Below are 26,286 nucleotides of genomic sequence, written 5' to 3' on the forward strand. Positions count from 1 at the left end.
ACCGGTCCTTTTCCTTTGTTTCCAACTCTGGCATTCCAATCACTAGTAATTATCAATGCACCTTGATTGCTTGTTTGATCAATTTCAGACTGCAGAAGATGGTAAAAATCTTCATCTTTGGCCTTTGTGGTTGGTGCTTAATTTGAATAATAGTCGTATTAACTCATCTTCCTTGTCGGTGTATGGATATTATCCTATCACTGACAGCATTGTATTTCAGGATAGATCTTGAAATGTTCTTTTTGGCAATGAATGTGACACCATTCCTCTTCAGTTTGTCCTTTCTGGCATAGCAGACCATATGATCGTCTGATTCGAAATGGCCAAATCCAGTCCATTTCAGTTTACTCGATGGCACTGGGTTGGGTTAATGCCTAGGGTATCGATGTTTACGTGTTCCATTTTATATTTGATGATTTCCAATTTTCCTAGATTGATACCTTGTACATTCTGCATCCTGCATTCCACATTAACATTAATAGATATTTCCAGCTGTTTCATTTTGAGTCATGCCACATCAGCAAATGAAGGTCCTGAAAGCTTGACCCATAACATTAAGGTCGACTCCACTTTGAGGAGGCAGCTCTTCCCCAGTAGTATTTTGAGTGCCTTCAAGCCTGAGGGGCTCATCTCCCAACCACTATGTCAAACAGTGTTCTACTTCTATTCATAAGGTTTTCACTTGCCAATTTTTTTCAGAAGTAGGCTGCCAGGTCCTTCTACTAGTCTGTCTTACTCTGGAAGCTCAGATTAAACCTATCCATCAAGAATAACCCTGCTGGTATTTGAAATATCACTGGCAAATCTTCTAGTATCAGAGCAACGTGCAAGCCATCACAGTATGATAAACTGGCAAACACAGGGTGGAGATTCCTGATTAGCAATGCACAAAAATTTTTCTTTGTCCTACATTCATTTTGCTAGCTGTCATGATATCTTTTTTTTTTTAATTTTTATTGTGCTTTAGGTGAAAGTTTACAAATCAAGTCAGTCTCTCACTCACTTATATACACCTTGCTACATATTCCTAATTGCTCTCCGCCTAACAAGACAACCTGCTCGCTCCCTCCACTCTCCCTGTTAGTGTCCATTTCGCCAGCTTCTAACCCCCTCCGCCCTCTCATCTCCCCTCCAGGCAGGAGATGCCAACATAGTCTCAAGTGTCCACCTGATCCAAGAAGCTCACTCCTGACCAGCATCCCTCTCCAACCCATTGCCAATCCAATCCCTGTCTGAAGAGTTGGCTTTGGGAATGGTTCCTATCCTGGGCCAACAGAAGGTCTGGGGACCATGACCACCGGGGTCCTTCTAGTCTCAGTCAGACCATTAAGGCTGGTCTTCTTACGAGAATTTAGGGTCTGCATCCCACTGCTCTCCTGCTCCCTCAGGGAGCACTTAACCACTATACCACCAGGGTTTCCAAGGGGTATATAGCAAGGTGTATATAAATTTTTGTATGAGAGATTGACTTGATTCGTAAACTTTCACTTAAAGCACAATAAAAATTAAAAGAAAAAAAACAGTATATTGTCCGAACATCCTAAAAGAATTATATAAAAAAAAAAACAAAACACATCTGAGCCTGGCAGCCCATATAGGAGATGACTCTACTGTGAGTTTGGATGCCACAATCATCTTTGAGACTGTGGTGGAAGTAAAACCAATGTCAGCCAAAGACAGGTTGTAGAAGAAGTAGATGGGGGTGTGGAGGTAGAGGTCAGAGTTGACTGCCATGATGATGAGCAGATTCCCAAGCATGGTGACCAGGTACATGGACAGGAAGGGTCCAAAAAAGGGGCTGCAGTTCTGGGTCTGTCAGAAGGAGGAATTCAGAGACATGTGTTAGATTCTGTGACTCCATGTAGCAGAATCAACCTGTAGTTAAAGGTAACAAGTAAAGAGGCACCCAACACTGTGTCTGTATTTTGAAATCAATAAATTCACAAGTAAATTGTTCATACTTAAGGGCCTAATACCCCATTATCTTTTCCAATATTTATCAGTTGTGGCAAGCCCATTCTTCTTAGAACTCTTTCTTCAGTGGTTTCTGTGCTAATCACCTGTTTCTATATATGTATACTTTGTGGACACTGGGTCAGAGAACATTAAAGGAGCAAGTACATTTAAATACATAATAAATCCATAAAAACAGTAAAATATTAGCCTCCTGTTGAAGGAAACTAATGTAATAAGAAATATCCTTTTCCTTTAAGAAAAAAATTCACTCTAATTAAAGGACACATACAAGCAGCCAGAGTCCCTGGGTAGTGCAAACGATTAATGTGTTCAGCTGCTAACCAAAAGGTTAAAGATTTGAGTCAATGCAGACATGCCTCACAAGAAAGGCCTGGCAAGTACTTCTGAAAAATCAGCCATTGAAAACCCTCTGGAGCACAGTTCTATTCAGACACACCAGACAAGTTGTGGAATGACATCAAGGACATCATACATGAAGAAAGCAAGAGGTCATTACAAAGACAAGAAAGAAAGAAAAGACGAAAATAGACGTCAGAAAAGACACTGAAAGTTACTTTTCAACATAGAGTAGCAAAAGCCAACTGGGAGGAATACACAGTCACTGTACCAAAAAAAGGAAACCCTGGTGGTGTAGTCGTTAAATACTACAGCTGCTAACCAAAAGGTCAGCAGTCGGAAACCACCAGGCATTCCTTGGAAACTCTATGTGGCAGTTCTACTCTGTACTATAGGGTACTGTGAGTCGGAATTGATTCGACGGAAATGGGGGTGGGCAGTACCTAAAAAATTGGTTTAGGTTCAATCATTTCGGGACGTAGCATATGATCAGGAACCAATGGGACTGAAGGAAGAACTCCAAGCTGCACTGAAAGCACTGGTGAAAAACAAAGGTCCAGGAATTTACCTAATACAAATTGAGATGTTTCAACAAACCGATGCAGCGCTGGAAGTGCTCACTCGTCTACACCAAGAAATTTGGAAGACAGCTACCTGGCCAACCAACTGGAAGAGATTCATATTTATGCCTATTCCCAAGAAAGGTGATCCCACCAAATGTGGAAATTATCAAACAATATCATTAATATCACATGCAAAAAAAAAATTGCCAAAGATTATTCAAAAGCGGTGGCAGCAGTATATCAACAGGGAATTGCCGGAAATTCAAGCTGGGTTTAGAAGAGGATGTGGAACCAGGGATATCATTGCTGATGTCAGATGGATCCTGGCTGAAAGCAGAGAATACCAGAAAGATGTTTACCTGTGTTTTATTGACTATGCAAAGGCATTCGACTGTATTGCTCATAACAAATTATGGATAATATTGCAAAGAAGGGAAATTTTGGAAAACTTAATTGTGCTCGTGAGGAACCTGTATATAGATCAAGAACCAGTCATTCAAACAGAACAAGGGAATACTGCATGGTTTAAAATCAGGAAAGATGTATGTCAGGGTTATATCCTTTCACCATACTTATTCAATCTGTATGCTGAGCAAATAATCCTAGAAGCTGGACTATATGGAGAAGAATGGGGCATCAGGATTGGAGAAAGACTCATTAACAACCTGCGTTATGCAGATGACACAACCTTGCTTGCTGAAAGGGAAGGGGACTTGAAGCACTTACTGATGAAGATCAAAGACCACAGCCTTCTATATGAATTACAACTCAACATAAAAAAAGAAAACAAAAATCCTGACAACTGGACCAATAAGCAACATCATGATAAACAGAGAAAAGATTGAAGTTGTCAAGGATTTCATTTTACTTGGGTCCACAATCAACAACCACGGAGGCAGCAGTCAAGAAATCAAAAGATGCACTGCATTGGCAAATCTCCTGCAAAAGACCTCTTTAAGGAGTTAAAAATCAAAGATGTCACTTAAAGGACTAAAGTATGCCTGATCCAAGCCACAGTGTTTTCAGTTGTTTCATATGCATGTGAAAGCTGGGCAATGAATAAGGAAGACTGAAGAAGAATTGACGCCTTTAAATTGTGGTGTTGACAAAGAATATTGAATATACCATGGACTGCTAAAAGAATGAACAAATCTATCTTGGAAGAAGGACAACAAGAATATTCCTTAGAATTGAGGATGGTGAGACTTTGTCTCACATAGTTTGGACATTTATCAGGAGGAACCCATACCTGGAGAAGGACATCATGCTCAGTAATGTAGAGGGTCAGGGAAAAAGAGGAAGACCCTTAATGAGATGGGTTGACACAGTGGCTGCAACAATGGTCTCAAGCATAGCAATGTTTGTGAGAATGGCTTGGGTCCAGGCAGTGTTTTGTTCTGTTGTACATAGGGTCGCTATGAATCAAAATCAACTCGACAGCACCTAACAACAATCAGTTCTAAAAGACATCCGTGGAAGGCAAGCACCTAGTGTGTCAATGCCATACAGCCTATGCTCTGTTCCTGTGAACCAAGGAAGCGTCTTGGCAATATTTATCACAGATGTTTTGTGCCTACTTTTGCTGAGCCCTAGTGACACAATGGTTAAGAGCTTGGCTGCTAACCAAAAAGGTAGGCAGTTTGAATCCACCAGCCACTCCTTGGAAACCCTATGGGGCAGTTCTACTCTGTCCTACAGGGTCCTATGAGTTGGAATCGACTCGATGGCAACAGATTTGGCTTTGAATTTTTGGTGCCAAGCTCATTATAGGTTCTTGGGAATTAGAACTGACTCAGTCATTTCCCTTTAAGTGTTCATATGCACTTGTATGATGATAAAAATATAATGACTTATCAGTGATTCGTTGAAAATCAAATCTTCAGATGACAGAATATTTTAATCAAGTGGGATGAATCTTATCCTTGTTAGTATTAATAATAATTTATTGTGCTATCTCTATATGCATGTATTTAATAATATATGTAGTTTCCATGTCCATACAACAATATAGTTGTATCACCTAGAGATCAACTCATGTGACAACCTTGAGGCTTGAAATATCACACAAAAAATAAGTAGAGGAGACAAGGTTCAAAATTAAATTGTGGTTCTCAGAGGTCCATGCACTAAATATGTTCACTCTTTCACCCTGCACACCAAGAAGTTTAATTAAAGCAGAGGCCCAGAGGTCTTAAAGTTACATCTAAATTACATCTTTTAACTGATTCTAGGTCCTGACAAGGAATGGAACCCAAGACTCTGACTTTATGTCTCCCTTTGAGATTAAGAGGGGCTAAATTCCAAAAATAAGTTCGAGATAATAAACAACTGTGGCAAAATCCAGCAACAGGAGCAAGAGAGATATCTGCCCTGAACTATCATCTGCCAACTCTTCTGTGATCTCTACTGCTGGCCAGCACATCAAGGGGCACCCACTACTGTCTGCTATGGTCTACCAGGTATCCCCAAAGGAAGAGCACAGTGAGCAAGGTGGTCTCTGCCTGGATTGACCAGGAAAATAAAATGACTAGTGGTTTGGTAGAATACTGGGAATGTGCCCTCTGTCTGGAGTCTCATTGCCCAGACTCACACCTGGCTTCACCACTTTCTGCCCCATGACCTGATACAAGTTATAGTAAAATGTTATTTGCTTTCCCTAATCTATCAAATAGATAATGTGCATCCCTCTTTCTTGAGGGTGATCATGGAGATGAAATACACCAATCTATATAGAACACTTAGCTCAAAGCCTGACACTTAGGAATCCCTCAATAAAAGTTTGTGATGTAAGAGTTAACTGTTCATCGCCATCATTGTCATCATCATTGTCACATTCATGATCTTTTTGGAGTGCTTAAAGGAAAATTTAGAGGGGCCCATTTCCTGCTAAGGTGTGGGTGATGCCTTCAGGAGCTAGAATCAGTGTGAGAGGAAAGCAAAACTCTCAATGAGTCTTCGCAGACCTCCACCAGAACCGATTGGCAGAACACAAACTTCACAAGGCCTCTGAGCTGAGACTTAGTACTTCAGGGCCTCCCATCTGGCCATCCCAAGTGTGCTGCTTGTCCTGATGACAAAGAAACAATACCCTTCCAGTTCCTCGCACCTCCACCATCTCCCATGGCACTTACCGGCTTGCACTACGTCTCTGCTGAGACATGACTAAGGAGTGCAGGTTCATTGCCCCTCCACCTGGTGGGCAATGAGGGCTGAGGCTCCTTCCTCAGGACTAGCAGGAAGACAAACTCAGGCATGGGCCTTCTGAGGCTCATGACCACTCTGGGAGGAGGCACAGGTTTGAAGCCCATGGACTGGAACAGCAACATAAAGACCGGAGGGCATTGGCTGATTATTTACAGTTGTATGGCTTTGAGAGCTCAATGCCGAGAGCTCATAATCAGCCATATTGGTCCATGTTTTCCCAATTTCTGAGGACTTGCTAATATTCATGAAACAGGAGGAGGAGAAAATGAATGTCCTTGGGAGAGTCTGGGCCCTTCCTCTTCTCAGGGGAATTTCACCTGTCTTCCTTGTTTCTGATTTCTAAGTTGCAGAGATTGTAACTTTTTTTTTAATTTAAAAATCCAATCCATAATTGTAATATCTGCAAATCCATTGTATTATTCATGTAATTTAGGGAGAATTAGGTCCTCTGTATCAAGAATCTGATACTATTAACATTTTTTCCGTTAGATTTTTATCTCTAAGGAGAGCTTCCTATTTTTCTTTCTATAGCTGTTGCTTGTGGTTTGGGATCTTATGCATTGAGTTTTATGCTAATTTTAATGACAGCATCAGTTCTAATTTTTTCTTCAATTGATATTTGTTTGTATATTAGAAAATAATTGATCTTTACATACTCATTTGATAACTTGATATAGTCTTACTCTTCAGGCTACCTCATAAGGCTGTAACCAAGGTTTTGTCTAGGGCTGTAGTCATCACAAAACTCCACTGGGAGAGTGCCTTAGGCTGGGTTCTCTAGAGAAGCAAAACCAGTGAAGCATATATAGATAGATAGAGATAGAGATAGAGGAGATAGAGATGATAGAGATAGAGACAGAGATAGAGATGGAGATAGAGATATACATACATATGTATATGTATACATGTATCTATTATATACACAGAGAGAGAGAGAGAAAGACAGATTTATCTCAAGGAAATGGCTCACACAGTTGTAAAGGCTGGCAAGTCCCAAGTCTGTGGGACAAGAGTCAGGCTGAAGGCTTCTCCTGACTCATGTAGCTGCAGGGAATGACAAACCCAAGATCAGCAGGCAATTCAGCAGGCTGCAGGCTCAAGTCCGAAGAACTGGAGGTCAGATGATGATGAGCCAGATACAGGATCCAGAGCAAGCAAAGGCCAGTGAGATTTGCCGGAACGCCCATATATACTGGATGCAGGCCATACTCCTGAGGTTTTCTTTCTTTTTTTGGTAATCTCAGAAATGACATCCCAACAATTTTTCCGGCTACAACAATGGGCTTCAAACATACAACAATTGCGAGGATGGCACATGACTAGACAACATTTCATTCTGATATACATAAGGTTGCTATGAGTAGGAACCAACTCCACAGCACTTAACAACGACAACATTTATTGGACGTGAACTACTGGATCCAGCCTACATTCAAGGAGGAGGGATTATACAAGATGTGAACACGAGAAGTCAGGGTCATCGAGAGAATCTTATAAGCTGTCCATCACACAGCCTATCCCTCTTTTAATACATTGGTCTCTAAGCACAAGAAGACTATGCAGATATCCCTCTGCTTATCAGCATAACCCCCCACCCATCTCACAATCATGCTCTCAGGAAAATTCCCTGGAGAAGACTGACAGATTGACATATTTACTTCCGCATTAGAACACATCTACAGACCCCATAATTCTACTCCTGGTCAAGCAGTCAGAAGAAGTCACCACTACCCCCCCACCCCGGTTTCTCTTATATCAGCATAGTCTCTCCTTTTACATCAGGTCAAGCTATAGCCATCCAATGCTCAAATTCAAGAAATATGGCTCATCTAGAAAGGGCTTATCTTACTCCAGAATATACTTCCTTTAGATTTCTTTGTGTTCACAACTCTTAGAGTCATAAATAAAATGTGCTTTTGCCCTATGTTTTTTCCTTGGGGATAAAGTAGGATTTATGAAAATAATGAGTTATTGCACTTCTCATATCTATGCATCCCTCCTGGCTCATGTGAGGAACTGTGAGATCGGTTTGTCATTAACTGTTAGGAAAAAAACTTGAGCATATTCAATTAAATTGGATATGGATGAAAGGATGCTATTTACCTGTGTGTGCATAAATGGCAGAGGGGAAATTTGTGGAGATCAAATGACCAAATGGCAGATATGTAAAGGTAGATTGGAGAGAGAGAGGCTGGATGTTGAGAACTTTTAGAATGCTTGGACAATAGCAATAGTTTAATATTAAACTGAAATAATTTCATAATGGGTAGACAGATCAGATACTATGGTCATTGCTAAAGATAAGTTTAGGGACATGGGGTATATAACTCAAAGATAGCTATATCTGTACAGTAAAATAAGTGATTTTTTTTTTTTTTTTTTGCGTTTTTCCTAAACCCCCTCACATGATGACTATCCTTGAAGGAAACAGATAGACTACCACCATCTCGCATTTACTTTTTAGATGTCCAGTTGAGAATTTTCTGTCCTCAATATTTATTATTTGCAGAACTTTTTTTTTTAAAAAAAAGAACTTTTCTAAACTCATCCTTTATTCTATGAGTTTTAATCTTGTAGTTACTATTAGATAGAGACAAACAGATACCATAAAATGTTTATGATAATTAAGACACATATCTTCTTTCAGGAGTTCTTAGAGATCTTATAGAAGGTATAAGCTCTCCCGGGAGGAATGAAAATGCTGGATTATGGATGTCAAATTGTCTTCACTTTTTACTGACAGATTGTTGTTCTCAGGTGCTGTCAACTTGGTTCCAACTCATAGCAACCCTATGCACAACAGAACAAAACACTGCCTGGTCCTGTGCCATCCTCATAAGTGTTGCAGCCACTGTGTCAATCCATCTCATTGAGGGTCTTCCTCTTTTTCATTCACCCTCTACTCTACCAAGCCTGATGCCCTTCTCCAGGGACTGATCCCTTCTGATAACATGTCCGAAGTATGCAAGACATAGTCTCACCATCCTTGCTTCTAAGGAGCATTCTGGTTGTACTTCTTCCAAGACAGATTTGTTCATTTTTTGGGTAGTTCGTGGTATATTCATTATTCTTTGCCAATACCACAGTTCAAAGGCATCAATTCTTCTGTCTTCCTATTCATTTTCCAGCTTTTGCATGCATATGAGGCAATTGAAAACAGCATGGCTTGAGTCAGGTCCACTTTTATTCTCAAGGTGACATCTTTGCTTTTCAACACTTTAAAGAGGTCTTTTGCAGCAGTTCTGCCCAATGCAACACATCTTTTGATTTCTTGACTGCTGCTTCCATGGGTATTGATTGTGGATCCAAGTAAAATGAAATCCTTGACAACTTCAGTCTTCTCCGTTTAACATAATGTTGCTTATTGGTCCAGTTGTGAGGATTTTTGTTTTATGTTGAGGTGTAAGCCACACTGCAGGCTGTGGTCTTTGATCTTCATCAGTAAGTGCTTCAAATCCTCTTCACTTTCAGCAAGCAAGGTTGTGTCATCTGCATAACGCAGGTTGTTAATGAGTCTTCCTCCAATCCTGATGCCAGGTTCTTCTTCATACAGTCCAGTTTGTCAGATTATTTGCTCAGCATACAGATTGAATAGGTATGGTGAAATGATACAACCCTGACGCACACCTTTCCTGATTTTAAACCACTCAGTATCTCCTTGTTCTGTTCAAACAACTGCCACTAGATCCATGTACAGATTCCTCATGAGCACAATTTAAGTGTTCCAGAATTCCCATTCTCCACAATGCCATCCACAATTTGTTATGATTCACACAGTCGAATGCCTTTGCAAAGTCAATAAAACATAGGTAAACATCTTTCTGGTATTCTCTGCTTTCAGCCAAGATCCATCTGACATCATCAGTGATATCCCTGGTTCCACATCCTCTCCTGAATCCAGCTTGAATTTCTGGAAGTTCCCTGTCTATATACGCCTGCAGCCACTTTTGAATGGTCTTTAGCAAAATTTTGCTTGCATATGATATTGTTTGATAATTTCTGCATTCAGCTGGATCACCTTTCTTGGGAATAGGCATAAACATGGATCTCTTGCAGTTGGTTGGCCAGGTAGCTGTCTTCCAAATTTCTTGGCATAGATGAGTGAGCACTTCCAGCACTGCATCAGTTTGTTGAAACATCTCAGTTGGTATTCCATCAATTCCCGGAGCCCCCGGCCTTGTTCTGACTGATGATATTGAGTTCTTCCATTGTCTCTTTCCACAGATGTAGGTGATTTGATTCCTGTGTATTCCTTCTGGTGAGGTCCATGTGTACAATCACGATTTATGTTGATGAAAAAATGTATTTGCAATGAAGAAGTCATTGGTCTTGCAAATATCAATCATGCAATCTCCAGCATCGTTTGTATCACCAAGACCATATTTTCCAACTACCAACCCTTCTTCTTCGTTTTCAACTTTTGTATTCCAATCACCAGTAATTATCAGTGCACCCTGATTGCATGTTTGATCAATTTTAGACTGGATCTTTGGCCTTAGTAGTTGTTGCTTCAATTTGAATAATAGTCATATTAACTGTCTTTTTTGCATGCATATGGATATTATTCTATCACTGACAGTGCCGTACTTCAGGATAGCTCTTGAAATGTTCTTTTTGATGGTGAATGCAATGCCATTCCTCTTCAAGTTGTCATTTCTGGTATAGTAGACCATATGATTGTCCTATTCACAATGACCAATACCCGTTCATTTTAGCTCACTAATTTTTTTTTTTTTTTAATGCCTAGGATATTGATCTTTATGTGTTCTGTTTCATTTTTGATGACTTCCAATTTTTCCAGATTCATACTTGGTACATTCCAGGTTCTGATTATTGATGTTTGCCACTCTTCATTCTCATTTTGAGTCGTGCCACATCAGCAAATGAAGGTCCCAAAAGCTGGACTCTATCCATGTCATTTAGATTGACTCTTCTTTGAGGAGTGCCTTCCAATGCAAGGTTTTCATCTTTTGGCACTATATCACTGGCTAATTCTTTTCAGAAGTTGACTGCCAGGTCCTCCTTCCTAGTCAGTCTTAGTCTGGAAGCTCAACTGAAACCTACCTGCCATGGGTAACCTTGCTGGTATATTTGAATACAGGTGGCATAGCTTCCAGCATCACAGCAACACACAAGCCACCATAGTACAACAAACTGACAGACACATGGGGGTACTGACAGTTAACAATTTAGTTAACATTGTACAAGGTAGAGATGTACCTAATCTCTTTCCTTACTGTGCTAGATTTTGAGTGTATATATATATTGAGTATATATATACATAGATATAGATATATACTACATATATATCAATGATATTAATTCTCTCCTCTTACCTGCCCCAGGTCTCATTGTATAAACTTAAATTGTAATGGTCTGTCAGGTATCCAGGGTAAAGCACACTTGGAGTCCAAATAATTTATTTGAATGGCATCAGCCCTAGAATGATGACAATGATCATCTCTCTATTTAACGTGTGCATGCATTATCTGTTTAATCCTGCAGTGCCGTAAGCAAGTACCATAAAGAAGCAGAGGCTTGAGAGTTAAAGAACAAGTCCCAGTCCACACAGCTAACAAGTTAGAGGTGATAATGTTAAAAATCAATTTTTTTTTTGCCTGCATAGCTCATTAGTTGGACTACTACACTGGCCTATTAATATGATGACTGTAAGAGTTTACATTTATTGACCCATTACTGTGAGCTAAACACTTTTGTAATAAGACATTTTATTGTATCTCCTCAACCACATCTCAGTTAAGTGCTTTTGTTATCACAACTATACAGATGAGGAGGTTAAGTAGGTGCTTTGTAGCATGCCCAAGGTCACACAGTTTATAATCAAGTGACTTTTGAGTTCCTGGAATGCTCATTTAAAACTAACTTCTTAAAAGTGATTTAAAATACAAAAAAAGCCACTGTTTGATGGGAAACTACCATTTTACTGGTCCTTAAAAAAATTATATATAATCATTAAGGCCTTAGGAGATAAGTATGATCATACTCAATTTGCTGCTGCAGAATCTGAGCCACAGAGAGGAACACTGAGTTGCCAAAGGTCTTTTTTTTTAGCAGAGATCTGGGTGAATTTGTGTCTTCAAATTTCACACCTTATTATCTGTGTTCCCTCTCCTAGCCATGGGTTGTCACAGCACTCTTAGATTTAAAAAAAAAAAAAAAAAAACCTCCTGGCATATTTCCTTTCAGTCTTTTCCTCACGGGTAGTGTTAATCAGTCATTAGCACTCTTTCTAAATCATGAAATTAAAAGACGCAAAATAAAAATTTACCTCTGGAGAAAGTCTGCCATGTGATTGATGTCAAAAGGCAATATTCCTTGACATTTACCAAGGGTTTTTTTTTCTTTTCTGTTTTTTGTTTTGCCAAAAGTGAATAGGTTTACATAAATGGGTACGAAATTTAGTAATTTAATAATTTAGCAATTTTAATGGGTTATTTCTACTCTGTCACATGAGGTTAGTATGAGTCATAATTGGCTCGACAGTACCTAAGAACAGCAACATCTCACTGATTTCATGTTCTGTCAAGTGCATTTCTTTCATCAAGTGCTCATTAGCGTAGTTGGTAGGTGATTTACCTTAGTGGTAAAAGGCAGAGTACATTAAACTAGTTACTGGAGAGCTTCTCAGAGAGCCAACACATATAGAAATGCATGGCATATCTAAATGAGAGCTGGATACCCACTCTGTGGAAGTGAAAAGGATTCTAAAGGCTGGTTCATCATGGTAGAAGACAAGGAAGCATGACTACAAAGGGAAGTACTAACAAGATTGTTGTTATGCAAGGAAAGAGCTCACCTTTGCTGAAGACATGGCCCTTTGACATCCTAGGCTAATGTAAAAGAAGGTAAAGTTCCATTTATTTATGACGACTTGGATGACGTCATGATGATTAGGCACCATTAGAGCCACACAGCAACTGGAAATTCACCACCACTTAAATCTCAGTCGGACAACCATAACCAAAATATCATTTATAACCATGTTTCTTTCCTGAGCACATTTTACAATGTTCCAATTTCAGACATCTTACAACATACCTTTATACTTAATGTCATGATTTGTCAGTCAGGGTTCAGTCAAGAAAAGAAAAAGCACACCAGTTATTGAAATGAAGATAATTTAATATAGGGAATTGGTTAGATAGTTATGAAGGACTGACAGGCATAAAATTAACAATGTGGTAACACAGAGATAGTAACTGCAAGATGTCACTACTGTGTCAAGGGCTACAGTGTATACAGGAAAATGCTGTTTTTTTTAGGGCATAATGACCATTACTGACCACTATTGAAAGAAAGTTAGATAAATCAGTGATTTCAAGAACCCTACTCTTAATTACAAAGTAACGTATAGAAGGTAAAATTGGAACAGAGAGACAATAGCCTAAAAATCAGCATATACATGACCCCTGTATGGTATGGATAATGAGCAAATCAGTCCTAGAAGACATATAAACAGAATCTTCCTTAGAAGCAAGGATGGCAAGTCTTAGACTTTCTTACTTTGGATATGTCATCAGGAAAGACCAACAGCTATGAAAAAAAAAACATCTTTGACAAAGTAAAGGGCCAACAAAAACAAGGGAAACCATCAGATGGATTGACACAAGAGAGCTGCAACAACGGACTCAAACATAACAACAATAATGAAGATGGTGCAGGACTGGAAAATGTTTCTTTCTGTTACATATAAGGTTGCCAATGGTGTGGGGGGAGAATATATGTAAAGAAATATTGTCAAGAGTATTGGAGAAAATCACATTGCTTGTTGCTGGAGTAGTTTCTTTCATATCTTCCCCATTTGAACTCTAATCTCTTTAGGTTCTTCACTATCTAGTCGGGAGCAGTAACGGACTCAAGATGTACTAGTCATCTTGAAACAAGATATCTGACTTAGATCAGTAGTTCTCAACTTTGGCTGCACAGCACAGCTTCCTGGGATGCTTTTTTAAAAGCTCAGCCTCAAGCCACCCTAGTCCAGTTATCAGAATCTCTGGTGGTGGGACCCTGTCATCAGTATTTTCAAAACTTTCCAGATGATTACAATAAAAGTCGAGATTGAGGACCAATGACATACATTCTTACATATAACCTGCATAAATAGATCTGATAGATACAAAAGTTGTATGGAAAATACACATGAGCCCTGGAAATGCATGTACATTTTAAGTATATAAAAAGGGAATTGTGCATTCCTCCAGTATGCCTGGGTTCTTGATGAGAAACTACAGAAGGCTTCATAGGCATAATAGGATTTAGTCATACAGTGATTATTATGTACAAAGGATTCCAGAATACCCCCAATCCCATTAAAGACATACGAAAAGGAAAAATATTCAGATACAGAACAGAGAAGAATGAAAGCCATGAGTTACAAAAATGAAGTGACCCGATACACAAGATTTGCAGTTTTAGATGTTTGGCTTTGCTGCCTTTTCCAATCCCACAACAAAAAAAGATTGCACAGGTATTGAGATTAGGCTGCTGTGCTGAGAAGCCTCCTCAGGGCTCTCTTAATGTCCCTGTTCCTCAGGCTGTAGATGAAGGGGTTTAGCATGGGGGTGATCACAGTGTACATCACCGAGGCCACCGCACCTTTTCTGGGGGAAGATGAAACGGCTGAGCTGAGGTACACTCCAAGGCCTGTTCCGTAAAATAAGCAAACAACTGACAAGTGAGATACACAAGTAGAAAAGGCTTTATACTTCCCACCTGATGATGGGACTCTCAAAACGGAAGAAACAATTTTAGAATAAGAGAAAAGGATCCCTGAAATCGGGAGAAAACCAGACATGGCACCAACAATATACATTACTATGTTATTGATGAATGCATCAGAACAGGCAAGGCTGAGCAGCTGAGAAGGGTCGCAGAAGAAATGAGCAATTTCCACATCCCTGAAGTAGGTAACTTGTAACACCACTGAACTGTGCAGTTGGGAGACCAAAAGGCTGATGAAAATGGACGCCAAAACCAGCAAGCCACATAGGCAGGGATTCATGATGACTCGGTAGCGCAGGGGGTGACAAATGGCCACAAAACGGTCATAGGCCATTGAAGTCAGGAGCAGACTGTCCAAACATCCAAAAAGCATAAAAAAAGACATCTGAGTCAGGCATCCTGCATAGGAAATGACACTGCTGTGAGCTTGAATGTCTACAATCAGCTTTGGGACTGTGGTGGAAGTGAAACCAATGTCAGCCAAAGACAGGTTGGAGAGGAAGAAGTACATGGGAGTGTGGAGGTGGGGGTCACGGCTGACGGCCATGACAATGAACAGGTTCCCAAGCACAGTGACCAGGTACATGGACAGGAACATTCCAAAGAGGAGGGGCTGCAGTCCCAGATTCTCTGAGAGGCCCAGAAGGAGGAATTCTGAGACATGTGTTAGATTCTGTGGTTCTATGTGGCTGAGGCAACTTTTAGAAAAGAAAAGAGGGTTGGAAAAAAGCAAACAATAAGCACTTAGCACTCTGTCCTTATTTGGAATTCAAGAAATATGTAAGTATTCATACTTGAGGACTATACACCCCAGTATTTTTAGCAATGTTTCTCAGTCGTGGCAAACTCATTCTTCTTAGAACTCGACCCTCATCAGTGTCTGTGCTAGTCATCCACTTTAGATGTACAGGGCTGAAGAATATTAGAGGAGCAAGCACACACAGACAGTACAAATCAAAGAACACAGTAAAATATAGCCCTGTCCTTTTGAACAAAACAAATGGATTAAGAAACAGCCTCCTTTTAAGAAAAAAAAAAACATACGCATTAAAGGAACCTTATTTTATTCAGATGCAGTTTTAGAAATTCCCTTGATTTAGAATATTTACACTCTGTAAGAGCTAGAACAACATTATGTGGATTCTAAATTAAAGTCAAACGCTCAGCATCAGAAAGGATTTTTACATGTTAGCTATCTTCATAGGTTTTCATCATTTTTGATTTTATGACTTCCCTCCTTTGTAGAAATAAGTGCTCACTCAAATATGTGAGACGTCTTTTTAAAGTCTTTTCAAATATAATTCCCAACCTTTGGCTTTGGTATGTTGTTGTTGTTGTTAGGTGCCATCGAGTCGCTTCCGACTCATAGCGACCCTATGCACAACAGAATAAAACACTGCCCGGTCCTGCGTCATCCTTACAATCGTTGTTATGCTTGAGCTCATTGTTGCAGCCACTGTGTCAATCCACCTTGTTGAGGGGCTTCCTCTTTTCTGCTGACCCTGTACTCTTCCAAGCATGATGTCCTTCTCCACGGACTGATTCCTCCTGATGACATGTCCAAAGTATGTAAGACGCAATCTCGCCATCCTTGCTTCTAAGGAGCATTCTGGCTGTACTTCTTCCAAGACAGATTTGTTCGTTCTTTTGGCAGTCCATGGTATATTCAATATTCTTCACCAACACCACAATTCAAAGGTGTCAATTCTTCTTCGGTCTTCCTTATTCATTGTCCAGCTTTCACATGCATATGATGCGACTGAAAATGCCATGGCTTGGGTCAGGCGCACCTTAGTCTTCAAGGTGATATCTTTGCTTTTCAACACTTTAAAGAGGTCCTTTGCAGCAGATTTACCCAATGCAATGCGTCTTTTGATTTCTTGACTGCTGCTTCCATGGGTGTTGATTGTGGATCCAAGTAAAATGAAATCCTTGATGACTTCAATCTTTCATCTGTTTATCATGATGTTGCTCATTGGTCCAGTTGTGAGGATTTTTGTTTTCTTCATGTTGAGGTGCAGTCCATACTGAAGGCTGTGGTCTTTGATCTTCATTAGTAAGTACTTCAAGTCCTCTTCACTTTCAGCAAGCAGGGTTGTGTCATCCACATAACGCAGGTTGTTAATGAGTCTTCCTCCAATCCTGATGCCCTGTTCTTCTTCGTATAGTCCAGCTTCTCGTATTATTTGTTCAGCATATAGATTAAATAGGTATGATGAAAGAACACAACCCTGACGCACACCTCTCCTGAGTTTAAACCAATCAGTATCCCCTTGTTCTGTCTGAACAACTGCCTCTTAACCTATGTAAAGGTTCCTCATGAGCACAATTAAGTGTTCTGGAATTCCCATTCTTTGCAATGTTATGCATAGTTTGTTATGATCCACACAGTGGAATGCCTTTGCAAAGTTAATAACACACAGGTAAACATTCTTCTGGTATTCTCTGCTTTCAGCCAGGATCCATCTGACATCAGCAATGATATCCCTGGTTCCAAGTCCTCTTCTGAAACCGGCCTGTTCCCTGTCGATATACTGCTGCAGCCGTTTTTGAATGCTCTTCAGCAAAATTTTACTTGTGTGTGATGTTAATGGTATTGTTCTATAATTTCCACATTTGGTTGGATCGCCTTTCTTGGGAATAGGCATAAATATGGATCTGTTTGGCTTTGGTACACATATTTTAAATTTCGATAAACGTTTTGGTTAAATGTACAAAATCACATACTGCTGACCCTGAAGATGGCATTCATGTACAATGCACCTGTCAATGATTAAACAATAACTTTTTTTAAATAATTTTTATTGTGCTTTAAGTGAAAGTTTACAAATCAAGTCAGTCTCTCACATATTAAACAATAACTTTTAAAGAAATACCAGGCTCTTATTTTTCATTTCGTGCAGGATTAGTTATATCAATCCTATACAATCTCAGGGAAACAACTGGGGCTTGAGATCGCTTTTTGTTTTGGTTGCCATATTGTAGTGGGTTGGTAAAAGTGCTTAAATGTGTTTCTTTTTTCACTTATTGTGGAAAATAACATTTGCCATTTTCACATTCTTCACATGTACAATTCAGTGAGATTTATTTTATTCGTCATGTTCTTAAATGTGTTTCTTAATACTAAACATTTAGGAAGCATTGTTTCCTCATCGCATCTAGCCCTCTTATTTACAGTTGAGGAATTCAGAACCAGAGGGAATCCCAAAGACAGGTTTGAAACCTAGCCATCTTATGCCTACTTAACAGCTTTTCTAGTCAATCCTTCCTTTAGGGGGATTACAATTCTCCTAAATTCAGCTCCCTGAAGGCAACTGGTGCCTGCATTTCTCTTGTCAGGTGACAATAAGACTTAATTTGGGGAAAAAATGCAAAATTGAAAAGAACAAAGAATAGAGAATAACATGACAAAAACCTGGACAGTTTGCTCATTGTAAAATGGGGGTAATAATTAAATCTATCTGTCTTAGTTATCTAGTGCTGCTATAACAGAAATACCACAAGTAGATGGTTTTAACAAAGAGAATTTTATTTTCTCAGTCTAGTAGGCTACGAGTCCAAATTTGGGGCATCAGCTCAAGGGAAGGCTTCCTTCGTTGGCCCTGGAAGAAGGTCCGTGTCATCAATCTTCCCTTGGTCTGGAAGCATCTCAGCTCAGGAACCTCAGGTCCAAAGGACACGCTTTGCTCTGGGCACTGCCTTCTTGTGGTATGAGGTCCCCCTGTCTCTCTGCTTGCTTCTCTCTTTTATATCTCAAAGAATTTGGCTTAAGACAGTATCTAATCTTGTAGACCTCATCAATATAACTGCCGCTAATCCATCTTATTACATCATATTGATAGGATTTACAACACATAGTGAAATCACATCAGAAGATAAAATGGTAGACAATCACACAATCATACAAGGGAATCACTACCTAACCAAGTAGACAGATATTTTGGGGGGACACAATTCAAGCAATGATACTATCTTACAGAGTTGCTGCAAGAAATTAAAATAGAACATACAAAATGCTTAGAATAGTGCCTCTCAATCCTTGTTGATCAATACAATTATCTGCAGGTATTCTAAAATACATTGATGCCCTAGCCACGGCCTAGAAACGATTGAATAATAATCTCTGCAGGTGAGGTTCTTGCTTCTCCTAATGTACAGCCTATTTTGAGAAACACTGCCATAGGAAATGGCCAAGGGCTTAGTAAAAGCTCCATTACTATTGCATATGATCATTAATACTCACTCCCAATCTTAAAAATACAAAAATTTGTATTTGTTTCAGGATATTTTGTAGAAATTTAAAATATTATAATTAAAACGTGAATTTTTTTGGTATTCCTGCATGATCCTATTCCTCTACATAGCTGTTCCTCAAGAACAAAAACTGCTATGAATTTGATGGGTATTATTTTCCCGTCAGTGTTTCCATAATGGTAGTGTTGATTTATGTATAAACAGCTTTTTGGAGATTTATCTAAACAGTATCATATTTAACATATGCCCCCCAAAATGTTGTCATTTACCACATTGTGTTTTAAGTCTCTCTGTGAAGTACATACATCTAAAATCTAGTTTAACGGGTGCATAGTATTAACTAAGAAATGGACTTCATTTTATCAATTTCTTGTTATGATAATCTTATAAAACTCTTGTGCCTCTCTTCATTCAAACAAGTGAGAATTTCTATAAGATATATGCATGTAGTTTCTTTTTTTAGTTGTAACAATAGATACATGTTCAATTTTACCATTAATCGAACATAGAAAATTGGTTACTATCAACTACATCCTCTACTTTTTAAGGTATATAATTTTTAAAAATCCCTTAATTCTGTCTATTAATAGTCATTCCACAGTGGCTCCAAATGAAATGCTCACCTTGTATAGGGAATGTTCTAATGCCTTGTATTTCCAAGCTGTGCCTTAAAATGCATTACTATTCATAGAAAACCCTGTAATCCTCAATACTTATGCCCCAAAGCCCCCTATAAACCACTGGTTTATTCAAAAATTCACAGATGAACTCACTGAGTCACAGAGAAGGAATCTACAGTTCTGCCTGTTTGATCATCTGGGACAAGATAAGTTTGGAAAAAAAAAAAATTCATCTGTGGTGGAGGGGACAGGGTCCCAAGACAGGAGCCAGAAGACAAAGGTCTGAGTTTCACATCTTTCACCTACTACATGCACAGTGTGTTTTAAGTTTCTCTACCTCTCCGTGCTGGCATTTCTTTTCTGGAAATGGGAAGAACAACACTCATCTCTAGGACATGTGTGGCACCTATGGGAGGTTTGGAACTTAACACATTTCGTTCTTGTTTTCAACGATTATTTGACTTATTGTAATAGTAGGTTTACTGATGAAATATAATCCTAACAAAAGTTTAATGACATTTGATTCAATATCTTGTCTCACTCAAGGCACTGGAGCATGAACTGACTGGAAATTCTAAAATATGCCTTAGTCTGCACAGTAAGACTTACCTGCCCCTTCTCTACCTTTTTTTTTTTTTCATATTTTTCAAATCTCAACAATTTGTTTGAATAATTATTATAAAATTATTCTAGATCCTATTAAATGGAAAATAAGAGGTCCCATAGAAAGTCCATGATATATAAACAAAGAAACACTATTTTATCTTGTCTCAAGTCCTATGGGACATCTCTGGAAAAGGTGAAAGCACAGGCAGGAAAGCACTCAGTGTGTGGAAACCACACTGACCAGGCCTGGATCCTGTGACCCAGTCAAGGGTCTATTCAAATTTAACACAGACTTTTGTTGTTGTTGTTGTTGTTGTCCTCGTTGCCTACTTGGTAACAATTACATTATAGGCTCTGGGAAATCACAAATGAGTGAGCCTTCAAGTACTCAAGGAGATACAGGTATCCATTCGTATAAGGACAAAAATAAAATCATTCTGTCAAGGATCCATTGAAAACCAAACCTTCGAGTTGCTGAATATTTTAGTCAAATGGTATGAAGCTTAGTCTTATCAATACTAATAATATCTACAATATATTTTTGCTCTGACTAGATGCATCCATCACTTATTGCATCACTTATGACGTATCCATTGTCTGTTTAATTCCTAGTCAATGCAACTGTATCAACTAAGGATCAATTTATATGACAAATGAAGGCTTAGAGGTACTAAGAGCTTGCCCATGTCACACAGATAATAAGTAGTACAGACAGTATTTAAAATTATATCGTTGATCTCTGAGACCCAGGCATTAAACTTCACTCTGTTTCCCTATACTTCAGAAAGTATAAAGCAGAGGTCCAGAGAGAGCTTAATCAAAGGTTCATCTAAGGTGTACCTTTTATCTGTTTCCAGTTTCCTGAGCAGGAATGGAAACTGAGACTTTGACGTTATGTCTCTAAGATCGAGGAGAGCTAAACTGCAAGCATGGAGGAGAAAAAGGACAGCTGAGGCAAAATATAGGAGCAGGACCAAGAGAAAGATCTGTCCTAAATTATTATCTGCCAACTCCTTCTGTGATCCTTGCGCGTGATCTCAGATATCCTTCCTATAGTTGATGCAGCAAGAGGCACCTCCTGCTCTATGCTGAGGAGGTCTACCAGGGACCCCCAAAGAAAGGAGCAGAGTAAGGAGGGGGTTCCTGACTGGAATAAAACATTAAATGGCAGGGTAGGTTGGCAGGGGAGAATAATGGTCACATGCCCTGTATCTAGAGTCAGGCTGCCCAAATTCAAACAGGCTTCACCTATTTCTACCCCATGAAGTCGTACAAATTACATAAAAAGGTTGTGCTCCTTCCTTATCTGTAAAATAACAATAATACATGCAATAATATATTAAAGGTGATTATGCAGATGAAATGAAACAAACTACAAAGAACACTTAGCTCAGAGCCTGGCACTTAGAAGTCCTTAATAAAGATTCATGGTATCATGGTTACTGTCATTGTTCTCACCCCCAAAATCATCATCATCATCTTCATTATCTTTCTGGGTTGCTTGGGGGACAGTTTAGAGGGGCCATTTCCTGCTATTGTGGGAGAGATGCCTAGAGGAGCTAGATCCAGTGGTGAAGAAAAAATTGGAACTCTGGATGAGAGTTCTGGAAGCTCCAACAGAAACAAGAACAGAAACCTCACAGGCCTCTGAGCGGAAACTGAATTTTGGGGCCTCCTATCCAGCCATCCCAACTGTCCTGCTTATCCTAATGAGGAAATGATGCTCCCCAGTCCCTCTTGCATTCACTGTCTGCCATGCACTCACGGGTCTCTGCTGGGTCTCTGCTGGAGCATGACTGAGGAGTGTGGGTCCACTGCTCTTCCCCTGCCTGATGAGTGAAGGCTGAGGCTCCTTCCTAAGGATTGGCAGAAAGACAGAATAGGGCATCGACTTCCTGTTGCAGATGACCATGGAAGGAGACACATCTATGAAGCCTGCTGAACTGGGACTGGAAACCTGAAGGATGGAGGGCACAGGCTGATTGTTTATCTTTGTGGTCTGGGGAGTTCAATTCACTCGGCTCATCATTAGCCAGATTAGTCCATGTTATCCCAATCTCTGAGGACTTGTTAATATTAATGCAACAAAAGCATAAGAAAAGTGAATGTCCTTGAAAAGGCTGGTCCTTCTATTTCTTCTTTTTTTATTTTTAATTGTTTTATTGTGGTAAAAATATATATGCCGAAACATTTGCCAATTCAACATTTTTTAAATGTACAATTCGGTGACACGGAATACATTCATCATGTGGTACGAGCATGACCACTGTTTCCAAATTATCCCACCACCATTAGCAAAAACTCAGTGCTCTCTAAGCTAAGACCCCCTTTTCCTCCATCCCTTCCATCCATAATTACCACTTTAGTCTCTGTGAGATCATGTAATATTTGCCCTTTTGTGATTATTTCACACAGCATATTTTCAAGATTCATCTATGTTGTAGCATGATTCAGGACTTCATTTATCTTTATGGCCAAGTAATATTCCATTGCACGCATATACCACATTCTTTTATCCACTCATTTGCTAATGGACATTTAGGTTGTCTCTATTTTTGATTCCACCACCCATCTGTCAGTTTGCCAAACAGTGGTGGCTTGCGTGTTGCTGTGATGCTGGAAGATATGCCATTGCATTTCAAATACCAGCAGGGTCACCCTTGGTGGACAGGTTTCAGTGGAGCTTCCAGACTAAGACTAGGAAGTAGGACCTGAAAAAACTGCCCAGTGAAAATCTTACGAGTAGCAGCAGAACATTGTCTTGTATAGTGCTGGAAGATGAGCCCCTCAGGTTGGAAGGCACTCAGAATACGACTGGGGATGAGCTGCCTCCTCAAGGTAGATTTGAACTTAATGACATAGAGGAAGTCAAGCTTTCAGGACCTTCATTTGCTGATGTGGCATGACTCAAAATGAGGAGAAACAGCTGCAAATATCCATTAATGATCAAAAAGTGGAATATACAAACGATGAATCTAGGAAAATCTAGGAAGTAATAAAAAGTGAAATGGAACACATTAATATAGATATCCTAGGCATTACTGAGCTGAAATGGACTGGTATTGGCCATTCTGAATTGGACGATTATATGGCATACTATGCTGGGAATGACAAATTGAAGAGGAATGGCATGTCATTCATTATCAAAAAGAATATTTCAAGATCTATCCTGAAGTACGGAAACTCTTGTGGCATGGTAGCTAAGTGCTACGGCTGCTAACTAAAGGGTCGGCAGTTCGAATCCGCAGGCACTCCTTGGAAACTCTGGGGCAGTTCTACTTTGTCCTATAGGGTCGCTATGAGTCAGAATTGACTCGACAGCATTGGGTTTGGTTTTGGTTTTATCCTGAAGTACGATGCTCACGGTGGGACAGGACAATATCCATACACCTACAACTAAGACCAGTGAATACAACAATTATTCAAATTTATACACTAATCACTAATGCCAAAGATGAGGAAATTGAAGTTTTTACCAACTTCTGCAGTCTAAAATTGATCAAACATTCAATCGAGATGCATTCACAATTACTGGTGATTAGAATGCAAAAGTCAGAAAAAAGAAGGAACAGTAGTTGGAAAATATGGCCTTGGTGATAGAAACAATGCATGCTCAGCATACAGATTGCATGTGAAAGGCTACAACCCTGATGCACACCTTTCCTGATTTTAAACCATGTAGTATCCCCTTGTTCTGTTCAAACAACTGCCTCTTGGTTCCTCATATTTGGAACCATGTACAGATTCCTCACGAACACAATTGTCTTGAAATTCCCATTCTTTGCAATGATATTGATAACTTGTTACAATCCAGTCAAATGCCTTTGCATAGTTAATAAAACACTGGCCAACATCTTTCTGGTGTTCTCTGCTTTCAGCCAAGACCCATCTGACATCAGCAATGATATCCCTCATTCCATGTCCTCTCCTGAATCTGGCTTGAATTTCTTGCAGTTCCCTGTCGATGTACTGCTGCAACCATTTTTTAATTACCTTTAGCAAAATTTATTTGCGTGTGATATTAATGATATTGTTTGATAATTTCCATGTTCTGCTGGATCACCTTTCTTTGAAATGGGCACCAATATGGATCTCATCCACTTGGTTGACCAGGTAGCTCTCTTCCAAATATCTTGGCATAGACAAATGAGTGCTTCCAGTGTTGCATCAGTCGGTTGAAACAACTGGTATTCCATCAACTCTTGGAGCCTAGTTTTCCACCAATGCCTTCAGTGAAGCTTAGAATTCTTCCTGTAATACCATCAGTTCTTGATCATATGCTACCTCCCAAAATGACTGAATGCTGATCAATTATTTTTGATATGGTGACTCTGTGTATTACTCCCATCTTCTTTTGATGCTTCCTGCATCTCTCAATATTTTGCCCATAGAATCTTTCAATATCACAACTTGAGGCTTCAATATTTTTCTTCAGTTCGTTCAGCTTGAGATATGGGGTGTTCTTCTGTGTACTCATTTTAATTTTCTTCAGCTTCAAGTTGAACTTGCATAAGAACAATTGATGGTCTGACTTCAGGTCTTTGCACGATACATTATACTTTACGCTGTCTTTTGAAGCCACCCTTTGAAATCTTCTGTTCAAGTCTTTTAGTTTATTATTTCTTCCATTTTTTAGCTATGTTCAAGAGCAAGCTGCACAGTCTCTTCTGACATCCATTTTGATCTTTTCTTTCTTTCCTTTTTAACGACCTTTTGCTTTCTTCAAGTACGATGTACTTGATGAAATTCCATAATGTGTCTGGTTTCAGTCATTAGTATTCAGTGCATCAATTCTATTCTTGATATTCTTGATACAGTCTTTAAATTCAGGTTGGATACACTGAAGGTCATACTTTGGCTATAGTGGACTTTTAAAATTTTTCTTCAGCTTCAACCTGAACTTGCATAAGACCAATTGATGGTCCTTTCCACAGCTGGCCCCCAGCCTTGTCTGACTGATGATATTGAGTCTCCATCATCTCTTTCCACAGATGTAGTCAATTAGATTACTATGTATTTTATCTGGTGAGGTCTACATGCATAGTCACCATTTATTTTGTTGAAAAAAGGTATTTCCAATGAATAGATTGTTGATCTTACAAAATTCTATCATGTGATCTCCAACGTCATTTCTATCACCAAGGCCTTATTTTCCAACTACTTGTTCTTCATATAAATGGAATCATACAATTTTGGGGGGGCGAGGTCTGGCTTCTTTCATTTGGTATAATGGTTTCAAAGTTCATGTATCAGTACTTCATTCTTTTTATTAATGTATTACTTTATTCCTTTTTATTTACACAAGAAAACATGCACCAATTCAATAACTGTTCATGTATAATTCAGCGACACTGATTACATTTTTAAAGCTGTGCTACAATTCTTGCTATCGTTTATCAAATTATTCCATCACCATTAGTATAAATTCAGTGCTATCTAAGCAAAAACTCCCTTTACCCCTCCCTCTCACTCCTGATAATCACTAATAATCTTTGGTTTGTATACATTTGCTTACTTCGCATAAGTGAGAACATACAATATTTGTCCTTTTGTGACTGGCTTATTTAGCTCAGCATGTTTTCAGGGTTCATCCACATTGTAGTATGTATGCATCAGGACTTCATTTCTCTTTATGGCTGAGTAATATTTCAAAGTATGTATATACATTGTTTATCTATTCATCTCTTGAAGGGCATTTCACTTGTTCCCACATTTTCGCTGATTGTGAAAAGTGTTGCAATGAGCACTGGTGTTCAGGTTTCTTTTTGCAATTCTGCTGTCACTTCTTCTGTGTATATACCTAGGATTGAGATTGCTGGGTCATGTTGTAGTTCTATGTTCAACTTTTTGAGGAACTGCCAAACTGTTTTCCACAGTGTTAGTGCCATTTTACATTTCTACCAGCAATGGATGAGGATCCCTTCATTCCTTTTTATGGCTGAGTAATATTCTATTGTATGGATGTACATTTTGTTTATCCATGC

The 26,286-nt window shown here is 39.2% G+C and overlaps 1 protein-coding gene across 1 annotated transcript; it reads right to left on the reverse strand.

Annotated features, from left to right (window-relative positions):
• Nucleotides 1-14,577: 14,577 nt before the first annotated feature.
• LOC126071199 (putative gustatory receptor clone PTE01) lies at nt 14,578-17,716 on the reverse strand. The gene is made up of 2 exons (XM_049875447.1): nt 17,699-17,716; nt 14,578-15,579 (listed from the first exon to the last, which is right to left on the reverse strand). The coding sequence occupies exons 1-2, from the start codon at nt 17,714-17,716 to the stop codon at nt 14,578-14,580; spliced, it is 1,020 nt and encodes a 339-aa protein (XP_049731404.1).
• Nucleotides 17,717-26,286: the final 8,570 nt, after the last annotated feature.

This window comes from Elephas maximus, chromosome 3, assembly GCF_024166365.1.
Source record: "Elephas maximus indicus isolate mEleMax1 chromosome 3, mEleMax1 primary haplotype, whole genome shotgun sequence".
NCBI classification, from domain to species: Eukaryota; Metazoa; Chordata; class Mammalia; order Proboscidea; family Elephantidae; genus Elephas; species Elephas maximus.